The sequence below is a fragment of the Adelges cooleyi genome, unplaced genomic scaffold (genome assembly GCF_023614345.1).
Source record: "Adelges cooleyi isolate 19-005CV unplaced genomic scaffold, UGA_ACOO_1.1 ACOO_flye_CR_arks_rails_tigmint_CR_PRNA_247, whole genome shotgun sequence".
Taxonomy (NCBI): domain Eukaryota; kingdom Metazoa; phylum Arthropoda; class Insecta; order Hemiptera; family Adelgidae; genus Adelges; species Adelges cooleyi.
The window spans coordinates 5173270-5186917 of NW_026095912.1; the positions used below are offsets into that span (position 1 = coordinate 5173270).

Sequence of the window (13648 nt, forward strand, 5' to 3'; positions counted from 1 at the left end):
GCAATTTTGATTTATTATTTAAAACGGATATAAAATTCCCAACAAAAAGTCAGCCCTATATGAAACACAATATATTTATGTTGCATTGTGCAGGAAACACAATAGGTAGTAAACATAATCTTAATACATAATTTTCTGTTACAGGCCTAGAACAAGATAATGCTCATTGTCAGTTAACTCGTAAATGTAATACGCAGGACCATGAATCTTCTTTGATGTCTAAGCGTACAAGACTTGTCGGGCCAAATAGTCATTCAAATATAATCGATGGAGCTACAGAATTGATTGATCAATCAATATCAATCAGACGTACTATATACAATACTTTTTTTCAATCTTAAAAGAATAAATTCCCACTTTAAATATTTTACAAAGCACTCTATTATAAACAAATATCATTTTAACATTTGTGTTACTGTTGAGTATAGACTGATGATAATTATTCTTTAAAGTGTAGAATAAAAATATTATATTTTATAATTAGAACTTCTTAATGGATTTAATGAGTTAGAAAAAATAAACTTATTAAATTAATCAAGATGATTAATTTTTTATAAAAATAAATATAAGTGTTGTAGATTGTATGTTTTTTTTTAAAGATACACCAACATTTTTTATTGATATCATTAACTTCATATTTTATATACAGAGTTGACAGTATTACACTGTTTGATGATGAATTTTGAGGTTTTAGTTTAGTAGTCGACGGGATTAGAAACCCTTATTTTCTGTGTCCGTCATATTCACACGTTCAATCAATGTATCGATTGATTGAACGTGAATTAGGAATCTAGAGATAGATTTGAATTCTACAAAATCTCTTCTGGAGAATGATAAGTTTATGACCTTAGCCTAAATCGGTAAGTTTCCATAACAATTGTAAAGCTCAATCATGTAACTAAATATAATAGACGTCAAAAAGATATTTATTTATAGTGGTTGTTTACATTTTACCTCACAATATATTACTACGATAGTATTTTACTTTTTCGCTTTTTTATTAATGTAACTTTCATGGCCTCGCAAGTACTTGGCAGGTATTTTATATTGATCTGAAAAAATATTTTAAAAAATAATTAAAATTTAGATGGCGTAATGAAAAAAAAAAACACATTAACCTTGATATGTTAGATAACAAGACCCTGTTTGTGGTTGTGTGTACATGTAGCTAATGTTCCCCATTAATAACAGGAGAGTTTGGTTGTGAGTATGAGTGTTTATTTAAAAGTATATAATTCCATGGAATAGTTTACAACATTTTTCCAGCCAGCCGAGGATATATAAGCAGCTTCTGTACGTTGAAAAAAAATCTGTGACTTGGCAAATAGGACGAAAGTAAATTGGTACCGATATATTAAGAAAATAACCAAGTAAAGCGAGTCTACCTCAGCTAGTAATCAGGCTTATTATTTTTAATCACACGATTCATCAGTCCTTTCAAGTTAAATAGACCAATTTTACTTGGATTATTAAATACAAGTTTTTATTATTTTAAAGCAAAATACGATAGCTCATGTGCTACATAATATAAAACTATACTTAAAAATAATAATAATGATTCAAAAATAATTTCAACTTGCCTGTCAGTAATTTGAAAACAAACGGAACTTGACAACCTTGTATTTGAACTTGTCTATTTTGTGCATTCGGAACATCATTAATTGTTGTACTAGCTGCGACTCCATGCTGACATTCTTTACTAAACTTGGTAAGATCAACGCCGTACATTTCTAAGTTATTTACTAATGTGACCTACAACAAAATATTTATTTAATAAAAACCACATACATTGTAAAAATAGTAATTATATATTATTATAACTCAATTTTTACTTGCACAGTTTCAGTTTTTTGTACATACTTTCTTATTGCCACTTCGATTATTGACAGCTATATCGATTGTGTTAATTTTCTTTTTCAATGCTTTTTTCGAGTCTGTATTCAAACACGATATTTCTGTTCGATGCATTAGTTTGATAATTTCGTCAATCAAGTCCTTGAACGATATTAGTAATTTATCTTTTCTTTGAGATAATATTTTTTGTAACACTTCGTTTGTCTTGATTTTACTAAACAAATCAATCAAAACTAAAAAATAAATTCTAAACATAATGTTTAATAGTAAGATTTGAAATTTTTACCATAAAAGAAAATTGTGCTTTTTATAATTTTGAAATAAACTTAAGGTTTTATTTTAGTTCGAACTTTGGTTTTCACTCTTAGATTGGTTGGAATTCAAAAAATGTTTTAATAAGTTCAGCTCAAACTCAAAAATCGGCCTTTGTTATATTATTATTAATTTAAAAAAATTATACTAACGATGGATCGGTAGCATCTTGCAGACTATGCTTTTTGACATACTCAGTAACATATCTACGAACAGAAGGAACTGATAGTTCATCTCCTTTCCTGAAAAAACAATAAGAATTATTTTTAAAAATGAAAAAAAAATATTCGATAAAATTAATGTAATTACCGGCAAAGAAATTCTGAAAAGAGAGGATGCAATCCTGGTGTTACAACGTAGGTCTCTTTGACTGGAGGCGAATAGGCATTGGGATTTTCACTAGTCTGTGAATCAATTTCTTCAAGCTTGGAATTGCTATAATTAATGTGGGTTATTTCGGCAATTCCGTCTTTTCCCACGGTAAATTTTATAATGCGTTGCTCGTCCAGCGATTGAAGAAAAGTAGACAGTTTTTTATACGAGGTTTTTTTAATATCTAACTCAAATTCTTCAGGGCTAAGTGGAATAACAAATTTTTTATAAAATGTACTGGCTAAAAGTGGCAACATCTCTTTAGTCACTGAATTTTTTAATGCATTTAATGAACACGCAATTATTGTTTCGTCCATTTTTTCTGTCGACGGTTGTTTTTGATCATTTGATGAAACATCATTTAGGCTAAAAGTGTTTTTAAATTCTTCTTCCATCGCATTAACAGTTTTGGGAATTATTTTCTTCACATATGATTGAAAAAGTACATCTTCATAATGGTGTAGGACGTTTATATAAGTATTGTCCAGGTCTTCGATTTGACTTACTTCTGTCATTGTGCAACCAACGGCAATAACTTTTTTTTGTTGACTAGAATAAATGCTTATGCACTGCTCGACAGGCAAAGAACGCAACATTTGCTCATTAGAAATTATACTATTATAATTGAGTTCGGGAGAAACTGCAAAATTGATAGTTGTGTTTTCGTTTAACTTTACTCGAGGAACAATATTAGGAAAATTCCAAACCATAAATAACGATGGATACAACTTCCCCTTAAGTTCAAACAGGATTGCAACGTCTTGAACGCAATACAATTTCATTATGACATTGTTGTGCGTAATTATTTTCATTTGAGTTAACTGCTTGCTTAAAAAATCCTCTAGAAGATTTTCGGTTACGTTGAACGACTTCAAAATTTGAGATTTTAACTTCTTTCTGAAATAATAATAAAACATAAAGTTTATAACGTGTTTTCATACTGTAGGGAATCAGATACTCACTGTTCTGCGCCTTTTAGGGCAGCGCTGGACTTTATCCGGAATTCTTTTTGAAACATTTTTAAATGTAGTTAATATATCGCGGAATCTAAATGATTAGAAAATACACGTCGGGCTGTATCGAGACAATTTTTTTAAAAACACTATATTATACTACTTAAATCTTATTTCTTAATTAACTTACTATATACTATATAATACGAAAATACATACTAACAAAACTGTTGTATTCAGCACGGTAAATTACGAATTTCTAAGCAGACATCAATGAGTTTATCACGAAGAATAAACGAATACAATATTAATAATTTTAATTTTTAAACAACAAAGTAATCGGTATTGCCAAAAAAAACTAGCAATTATTATTAATTAGCCTATTGTTAACAGTTATTCATTAATGATAACAACTGTTGATAATGAAGCTAGCGATAGATAACAGAAGATACCGAAACCGCAGAAAATACAAAATTTATAATATAGTGATTGAATTGTTCTATAAACCATTGTTTTCGAAGAATTAACTCTAATGTGAGTTTTGGCATTTGGAGTTAGTATTAAAAAATAGTATCTCTATCTCCACTACTAATAATGTTACTGTGTATTCAGTATTGCAGGGTTGGAGCTAGGTTTGCTCTGGACTAAGTTGTTTACAAGACCCCTTTAACTATATTAGAAAGTTAATTATAACTATTTAAAATAGTATATTAACTAATTATTAGATTGGGGCCATACGAAAAAAAAAAGCCGAGTCAGGTAATATTTGAATAATTTGATACAAAGATGAAGCGTTAAACAAAATATTATCATTTATTATTCAATTATTTATGACAAAATAATTTATTACTCATTATTTGTTTCAATAATTCAAACTCGTTATCTTTTATTTACTTTTAATATTTATTTGTGTGATTAACTACTTAATAATTTCTTCTTCTTCTTCAGCTTTTACAGGCCATTAAGGCCCATCACTGCTCCACACAGCCTTCTCCATTCCTCTCTATCGTTTGCCAGTTCCTCCGGGTTTTCAACCCCTAGTATCCGAAAATTCTGGTTGGGCTCGTCCATACTACTTAATAATAATGAAACAATTTTTTTTTAATTATTCAATTTGCAAATGTAGATTTTAGGGTAAACTTCAAGCAGTCAAGTTTAATTTGATTGTATTAAATTAAAAAATATTTTATCATTTTATAGAATTTATTTTGAATATTTTGTTTCCTGGGAACTTATGTATTTTAGATCTTGTATTCTCTAGCTCCTAACTACCTTAAATTTTAGACCTCGATAAAATATTTTTTTTTTTTTAGTGTTAACCAATAATCTTATTATAACACCTTTTTTGTTTTGAATAAGTTATTTACTAGTAATTTATGTATTTGGACCGGCAAAAATGCCCAATAAAAAAGAATATACAATATTCAATAGCGTATAATATTCTAAGATAAAATCTTTATGGTTACTACACACTTATTAAATAGGGTTTAATCTATTTATTTAACCTGAAATATATACAAATACATCTAATCATAGGTTCTTGGATATTTCTTACATATTAGTTATATTATTTTATTAAATTATTTAAATATAAATTAAAGTTATTAATAGTTAAACATGAAAATAAATCAATATGAATTCGACCGTTTTTATTTGTATAGATAATATTTATCCACATGTAAACTGTGAAAACTACCTTTTGTTCATAAAGCTATAATTAGTATACTATATAATCCATGAATAAAAAGGTATCTATTATCTAGCAATTTATTATTTCATTTAATTTTTAATTAACCATGCTATTTCAAAACATAAAATATATATTTCTTTAATTTTTGTAAAGTTTGCAGTAATTTCTTTAACTGCAAAAAGTGAAATTTATTTAAGTATGTTAAAATCGTAACTACATATCTCTAATTTCTAACAACACTGTTCTAACAATGTTTTTATCCTGAGTTAGTTTAAGAACTGAATAAAAATGTTTAGGTGATAATTTTCTGTTAAAACTGAAACAATTTATTTTGTAATATAAATAAATTTATAATTGAAATATTTTTAAAAATGTCAACCGAGGTCCAATAAGACAATTTTATTATCCAAAATAGTTATACAAACACATTGGTTAATTTTATAAAAAAAAAAATTGTACAATATTATTACATATTTTATAAGGGCATATTAAACGTTTTTAACAACTCATCATTAAGACAAATAATATGATCATAATCTGGTAACTCTTCTAATGGAATAATCACTTGCCATTCATTTTTTTCAGGAACATATCTTTCACAAAAGACTCCATCACTACGACTGTCCTTTCCTATCCACCAAGCTTTGTTTTTTCCCACAACGTATAAATTATTACCAACAAGAACGCCACCTGTAAGTCAGAATAAAGTGATTTGCATATTATATTGTATATTTATTGAAAATATTCATTTACTTGACATCCGTTTTCCGAAATTCATCTCGGGAAGTGGTTGCCAAATTGAAGATTGCAAATTAAATTTAAGAACTCTTTTCGTTAACACAGGAAAACCACCAAATAAATAACAGTCGTTTTCTCTAATGACAATACCCATTGAACCTTGTCTTAATGGCATGGACTCCATCTGTTGCCATTGATTTTCTATAGTATTATAGCGATCAACACTATTCAGTCGTTTACAATTCTCACCAAATCCACCAATCTTGAATAAAAAAATTCATTCAAAATTTCGTTAAAAATGCAAAAAATTTGAATACATATCAGGCCTGAGCTTTTCTTAATTAAATAAAAACTAAGTTTTTGAAAAAATTAGTTATTTAAAATACATTTTATTTCCTAAACATTTTTTTTTTTACAATCATAATTATTTTATTTTTGTTTAAGATGTTTTCACACAAAGTATATAATAATTTATTTCCCTCAAAATTGTTGTAGGATTTACTGTTATTGACATATTTGAAGTCCAGCCCAAATATGTGCTGTAAACTTTTGTCAATTTCCATATTTCATCATTTATTGTGTAAAAACTGTTTTTAATTTCAAAAAAGAAAGACATTTTTTTTTCAATTATGAATAATGTTTAATGCCATTAAAGAAATAGTTGGTTTTTAAGCGTTTACGTTATTTTGCAAAATATTTCTGTTTTTGTTTATATATGTATTTCAGAGCTCTGCTTAACTTTGACTTAAACAGATATTAATGTTATTTAAAAGTTTTCATGGGTCCAGATATTGTTAAAATTTATATTTTGGCAGCTTTAAACTTTTAAAAAATTCCAAGCACAACAATCAAATAGGCCAAGATTTAATAATATATATATACATTTTTTAAATAATAATAGTAAAATAGTAGTTTAAATAATAGTATTGATTTATTAAAAAAAAAAAAAAAATGTACTTACAACATATACCCATTCGGCATGAATTATTACATTGCTTAATTTTCGAGGGCTGGGCATTTGCTCTTCTATTTCAATCCATATTTTCGAACATGTATCGTAATATTCTATTGTGTTTAATATTCTATTGTTAAACGAACAACCTCCGACCTAGATTAATAAAATCATGTGTGTATTTTTAGATGTATAGTATTTAGTTATTTATCGAAAAAAATCTAAATCAAAACTCACAACATATATGTATTTGCCTTTAGCGCTTACGGAAAACATTGTTCGTAACTGTAGCAAAGGCGATGTAGGAACCCAACGTTTTGACGTAGATGATAGGTCTAGTTCGTCCACACAATTTGTGAAATGTCCAAATTCGTTCCGGCCGCCAATCGCAAGTAATATTCCATTATCTGAGACGACCAAAGTTGTTTCAATACGGCGAGGACAAAAAAATAAAAAATTGCTTGGTTTCCAATTTATGTTAGTCTGGGCCCTAGGATCCAAATACATTACACATGAATCGTTGCCATTTGATAACCCCTTTATTGCTAACATAATCTAAAAATATACATATATTTAAATACAAAAAAAAATGTTGTTCATAAATTTTAAAATATTTGTTTTATACGTTTGGTTCATATCGTTGAGGTGTCCGAAAATTTGTTTTATCGTTAGTTACCATTCTTTTCAGAACATCTATCAAACCTAAAAAATTCGAAGCTAGTATTTAGACATGAATAACACAACTTTGTATTGAAAGAAGACGAAATAATTATTATACATATTTGGTTAAGTTTTTTAATTGGAAATTACATTATCAAATACCTTGTTAACATTTAATAAAGCCAATTAAAAAAAAAATCAAAAACTTTTAACTAAAACCATTCCTAAAATATAGTATTGAAAACACTTAAAACTAAATAAGAGTATATATTGGATTAACTTAGTTAAGTCACTTACAGTCTATATTACTTTCCAATAAAGGTTCATTGCAAATACGTCGTCTTCCATTCATCGAAAATAAAGGTGACCTCAAGTGTTTCATTAAATTTGGTAAATATTTGTTCCGTTCATTTGTGTTATAGTTGATCCATCCAATTATAAAATCTAACACCTATAATAATTAATGAATTATTATTCATTCATTTTATTCATATTTTAAATATCTATTAAATAAATAAATTATTAAAATACAAAATAAATCATTGTTTTTATTGATCCAATAAAAAAAAAAATACTTTAATAAATATATATTACTAGTTAAGACATTTAGGTCAATAAACATAATATAATGTATTGCAAATGGTCTATTAAAATAAATATCTTACAAATGTATTAACTACCTTATCTTCAGATTCAATAAGTAAATGATCTTTTTTGATGAGCTCAACAACATCGTCACAATCAAATTCGTATAGACTATTTAAATTTGATTCATTTTTCACAATTGTTCTACAAGTAAAAAATTAAAGCATTAATTTATAATTTCTCTAGCATAATCTTAACTTGGATACATACTTGAAATTGTTTAACAAGTATGAGAAACAAAAAGTGTACAGTCCAGGTTGCGATATAGACTTTGTATATCTCATGAAATCAATGCAATTATTGGCATCTATATTGTGCTTAATATAACTAAAGCATAAATCCCTTGCGTGATTGAAATCAAAGTAATCAGCTGCTCTCAAAAGGTTCTTAAAACAAAGAAAATACCAAACAATATAAGTTTATAAAATATTCTAAATTAAAATAACATGGTAAATTAAATATAAGTACTTCAATATTATTTTCCTTAACGTTCAGTTTGAACGTATAAGCACATGTTAAAATAGATTTTAAAATATCGGAATCAATTTCTTTGATAAAAATCTTGTTTTCTTTGCTCTCTTTAAAGCTACCATAGAGCATCGATAACAGCATAGAGCTTGCAGGTGCTAAAATTAATTTATGAGCTTCAATTTGTGTGCCATCATCACTTACTAAGGTAACATCGCACATGATTTGCTTCCTGTAAACATTTATATTTAGTATCAATTTAGTTAAATTAATAATGTATAGAATACATTATCATTGTTATTAAATTTAAGGATTCAAATTTATGGACATTAAGTGATATAAATACAATTTTATATCAATTCAAAATAAAATATCAATTTAAGTCATTCCAAAAAAGTATTTATAAATCTATTTATGATGAGAGAAAACACACATATCACAAATCGAAAACCACTGTCTTACTTATTTGGTGTGTTATTATGAAAATATTAACAAGAAAACCTGAAATTTATAAAAATCAAATAATGATTAAAATTTAACTATTCTAAGAAATGTAATTTTTGTGATGTAATGAAATCACATCACTCATTACATTACTAGCATGGTATTAAATTAAGGTTCCGTTACTTAAATAAAGTTGTAACAAAACTACATCAATCATTTTTCAACATGTAATAAAATTATATATAAAAATTTAAGAACATATGGCTCTAAGACTATAAACGGTTAAATGGCTTAAAACGTTAATTGTTATTATAAACCAGGTGGTTAATAATTGTAAAATATAAAACAGTAATGAGGTTACATACAATAGCTTTGTTCCAATATAGTGTTGTAAACTTTCCGCGCATATGCAAAGACGTGTTCCAGCAAAACAAATAGAGATCATCTAACAAAATGTTTGCTGTTTCATCAGCGCTGCAGCATGTTGTCAAGTTGTTGGAAACAATAATTTTCTGTTGCGAGTTAAACGTTCAGTCACAAGTTTGGGGCATGCGTAAAACGTGAACAGTTACATAAATCTTGTTATTATATTGTATATTTTATTTTATCATGGTGTATCTTGTTTACTCAATTGACACTCATGATAATTAATAATTATTCAATAATTAATAAAAAAAATTGATGTTATTTTGGCGGTAAGCGCAAAAGCAAAAACCTAAGTTAATATGGGTTACATCATGATTAATGGTAAGTACCAAAATCGCCGAAAACTGTTCCAGCAGATTGTAGTTGCAAACTGGTTATTTTAAGCGCATGCGTGTTCAGAATATGTTGCTATCAACGGTAACTTGTTTACAACACTTATGCTGGAACAAAGCTATAATATGTATGACAAGTTAGTTTTTTTTTAAGGAAGAACATCAGAAAATTAAGTGGATAGATGCTAATCAAATTGAAAATCTTAAAAATATGTTAAAAACTTCATTGGCTGAGGTTGTTATGAAACTAACATTGAAATTGGAGGCAATACATCAAATTGGAGGCCTATCATTATAGGCAATACCTAAGCCATAGTGTAACAGATAAATTTTTTTTTAAGGTTTGTGAAAACCAAAAGCAGAACAGTAACAAAAATTGAGCTGAACATTACACAACTTAAGGAAAGAAAAATATTAATGAAACAATTTTTTTTACTAGTTTGATTAATACTTTTTTTTAAGACCAATTTTATTTGTTTACAAAATTGTATTGTAGGCATTAATATTTTAGCAAATAAATCTAACTAATTTTCTAATAGCTAAATAAAAAATCAGGCCTCTATTCCCAAGAGAAACGGATAGTGATCAAAAAACTTAAATTTATAATTTTTGATCGCTACTGTATCTCAAGGGACTAAAGGTTCGTCCAATAGATAAGCCAAAAATGTTTGACATAAACTAAAAAAAAATAACTTCAACTAGGAAAACTTACATATTTATTTACTTTCAAATAGTTGTTATACTAAAAATAGCTTCTAGATCATTTTTTGTCAAATATATACATTAGAATGGTTCAAAATAACCTTAATTTATTATTTTATGTTCTTCTCTTGGGCATATATTATTTGGATCAAAAGATAAATTTTTATAGATTTGGTTTGGGTTGATTTTATATTGAAAGTTCATTTTTTTAGGTCTAATAATTTATTTAATGAAATATGCTTAAAAAAAAATTTTTTTTATATAATAATTCAGTATAAATAAAAAAAAAATATTGATTTCAAACATTTTCATCTATTTTGGTCCATGGCATTAGCAATTTTATATTTTTTTATCAAGTGAATATCAACATTTATTTGTTTTTATGCTGATAATTTTTATATAAAAGATTTTTTTTATAAGCATTTATTGAACAAAAAATACTGAAATTTTGATACAAACCCAACCCGAACTGCTCTAAAAATGAGTTTAGAAATCTAAAATATTATCTTTTTACCCAAGTAATATATTCTCAACAGATGAATAAAAATAATAAAGTAATGTTTATTAGAAACACCCTAATACACATATGTTACGTCTTAATTACTTTAGTTTGTAAATTGTATTTCTGGTTAAGAAAACAATAAATATTTTAAGTTGAAAAAACATGTACATCACAAACATTAATATTTGTTTTTTTTTATTTTATACAAACTAATTAATTCTAAAGATATTTTAAATTGTATCAACAGCTAACTTACTGAAAAAAACGATAAAACATATCATAATGTTCTGCCATAATCATCATAGTTTGAGTTGGTGTATTGTACGTGGCGCAATTAGAATTCATTTTAAACAATTTTGGCCGGGTTCCAAGTCAGAATATTTTCTGTTCTGTATAATACAAACCAAGTCATTCAATAAAAATAATACAAAATAACTTTTAAGTAAGTATAATACCAACAATTAGAACAATATTGTATGGACTACACTCGTACACATTTAAGATGTTAAACAACGACCTACAACTGTGAACTGTTTCTACTGCACTTGTGAGTTGTGAAGACTGGAGAGAACTGAGAACATTAACTGGCAAGTAACACGAGAAATGAGAACTAACACTAGACTTGAATGATGTTTTATAGTAATAATAACATGGTTGAAGTTACAGTCGATACTCGATTACTTAAATTGGCGGCCCGTTGTTGTTGGGAAGCAGTTGTACCAACATTTTGCATTATGTTGCCAATAGAAATGTCAATTTATGTCTAAAGTGCTGGTAAGGCACCGTGCATCGTATGGAGCGCAGCACCTCCTTGTGGCTAATGCACTTACTTTTAGTAGAATACATTTATTTGAGCGACATGGATTTTCTTCTAAAAGCGCTACAGTTGTAAAACGAATAGTTTTATCCAATTTTTGTACATAATCTTAAATTGGTTTTTAGGTTCTTTTAGTTGCTGGTAATCCATTTCTATAAAGTATAGAAGACTTGTTCAATCGAATAATATGAATTATAAAGTATAAAATTATTTACTCATTTGAAAACAGAAGGCGGAGGCCGAAGATAATATTTTAAATAAAAATCTGTATGGTATTACTGCAGCAAAGTAAGAAATGTAATTTGTAAAACGGTGCATCCCGGGGTAGGAACGTCCAATAATACTGTGACATTAGTATTTTTTTTTTTTATACCTAGTAGAATGAACCGATAATATTCCCATCAGATAAGGCTGACCGCCACGCACCGATGCTATAATGTAGGATTAATGTAGACATGCGAGACTATACGTGCCATTATTGCTATTTTTAGTATTTGGTTTAACTTTCCTTATCAAAAATATTAATTATTATTTATTAGGAGGTATTACATATTGGTATTGGGCTCAGTGTTTGTACTATATTCATATGTTTTGAGTAGCGAATACTGTAATAGTGTATACAGTATAAATTTAAAAAATAGGCCTACCCGGATTTGCCCGGTATCCCGGTGGGCCTATTTGCCCCTGGTTGGATGCGATTGAAAACAATGTGAGAACTGCTGGTGTATGGGAAGATGTGTGTGGGAAATCGTATCGAGTGGAGATTTAGGACAAAGCTTGTCGACTCCAAATAGTTGGGATGAAGTAAAAGAAGATTGACAATATTATATCACAATTCCCATGTAACAAACGATATAATATTTTTCTTTATTTGTGTATTGATTATTATTTGTAACTAATCTAAGGTTCGTGTTTGAAATAAAATCTGAATTCAACAAATTATTTAATTTAATATTTTCTTTAAACTAATAGCTGTAAACGTTACAATATATAGTTACCTACTTAACTATTGTGATGCTGATTTCGGATTGAGAGTTATCAGACCTTTTCTTAGGTTTGACATGAATTATTCCTCTTATGAGTTCACATGCCGCGTGCGGTATTGTTTATATCGTTATTCGATTTAACTAGGTACCTACATAGTATATAGATAATAGGTTCCTGATATTATAATATAGTACCTACCATAGGCGTGCAGCGTGCCTGAAATAGCTTCACCAATAAAAAAAAAACGGTTAATCTCGTTAATTTTCCGCAAAAATTGAGAAAACAGCAAATAAGCAAAAAAAAAAGATCCCGTTTTAAATGTCACGTACATCCTACCCTAAACATAATAATATTTAGGAAAAGGTAACTTACAACGGTGATATATTTCCTATTTTTTATTAAGTGAATGCAGAGTTTTTTTTAAATAAAAAAACCATTAATATTGGTCATTTTTTTATACTTCACAGTTCACAAAAACAAAATATTAGATAAATCCTAATTATTAAAAATGGTTGTAAATAAACAGACACAACTAACAAATAGGGGTTCTTTACACAGAAGTCGTAAACTAAAAAATAACTGACCATAATGATACCATTTAACTTGAGATCAAATTTCTTTCCAAAACTAGATAAATAACACATTTTAATTAATTACGCTAGAAATTACATACAGAACTTATTTTACTTTCTTTAAAAAGCCCTGAGAGTTGTTTTTTATTTTCTAACATAGTAAAAGGTAAATTACAAAGATTTAACGGCTTTAATTAATTAAATACATAAAACTATGTACAT

At 27.4% G+C, this 13648-nt stretch overlaps 2 protein-coding genes across 4 annotated transcripts; both read right to left on the reverse strand.

Moving 5' to 3' along the window:
- Window positions 1–900: 900 nt before the first annotated feature.
- Window positions 901–3855, reverse strand: LOC126836547 (eukaryotic translation initiation factor 2D-like). Of its 3 annotated transcripts, none has more exons than XM_050570063.1 (7): window positions 3711–3855; window positions 3501–3585; window positions 2476–3435; window positions 2319–2408; window positions 1861–2068; window positions 1581–1752; window positions 901–1052 (listed from the first exon to the last, which is right to left on the reverse strand). In XM_050570063.1, exons 2-7 carry the CDS (start codon window positions 3554–3556, stop codon window positions 982–984), a joined length of 1557 nt encoding a protein of 518 aa, XP_050426020.1. In that variant the 5' UTR covers window positions 3557–3585; window positions 3711–3855; the 3' UTR covers window positions 901–981. The 3 variants fall into 3 exon arrangements, with proteins under 3 accessions (XP_050426020.1, XP_050426021.1, XP_050426019.1); XM_050570064.1 differs by having other exon boundaries at window positions 3682–3855; XM_050570062.1 differs by having other exon boundaries at window positions 3501–3855.
- A 1715-nt stretch (window positions 3856–5570) lies between these two features.
- Window positions 5571–11634, reverse strand: LOC126836759 (kelch-like protein 3). Its single transcript, XM_050570383.1, has 11 exons — window positions 11510–11634; window positions 11307–11439; window positions 8645–8876; window positions 8387–8562; window positions 8212–8320; window positions 7829–7982; window positions 7497–7573; window positions 7109–7426; window positions 6881–7027; window positions 5935–6181; window positions 5571–5871 (listed from the first exon to the last, which is right to left on the reverse strand). Exons 2-11 carry the CDS (start codon window positions 11393–11395, stop codon window positions 5657–5659), a joined length of 1764 nt encoding a protein of 587 aa, XP_050426340.1. The 5' UTR covers window positions 11396–11439; window positions 11510–11634; the 3' UTR covers window positions 5571–5656.
- Between the last annotated feature and the right edge of the window lie 2014 nt (window positions 11635–13648).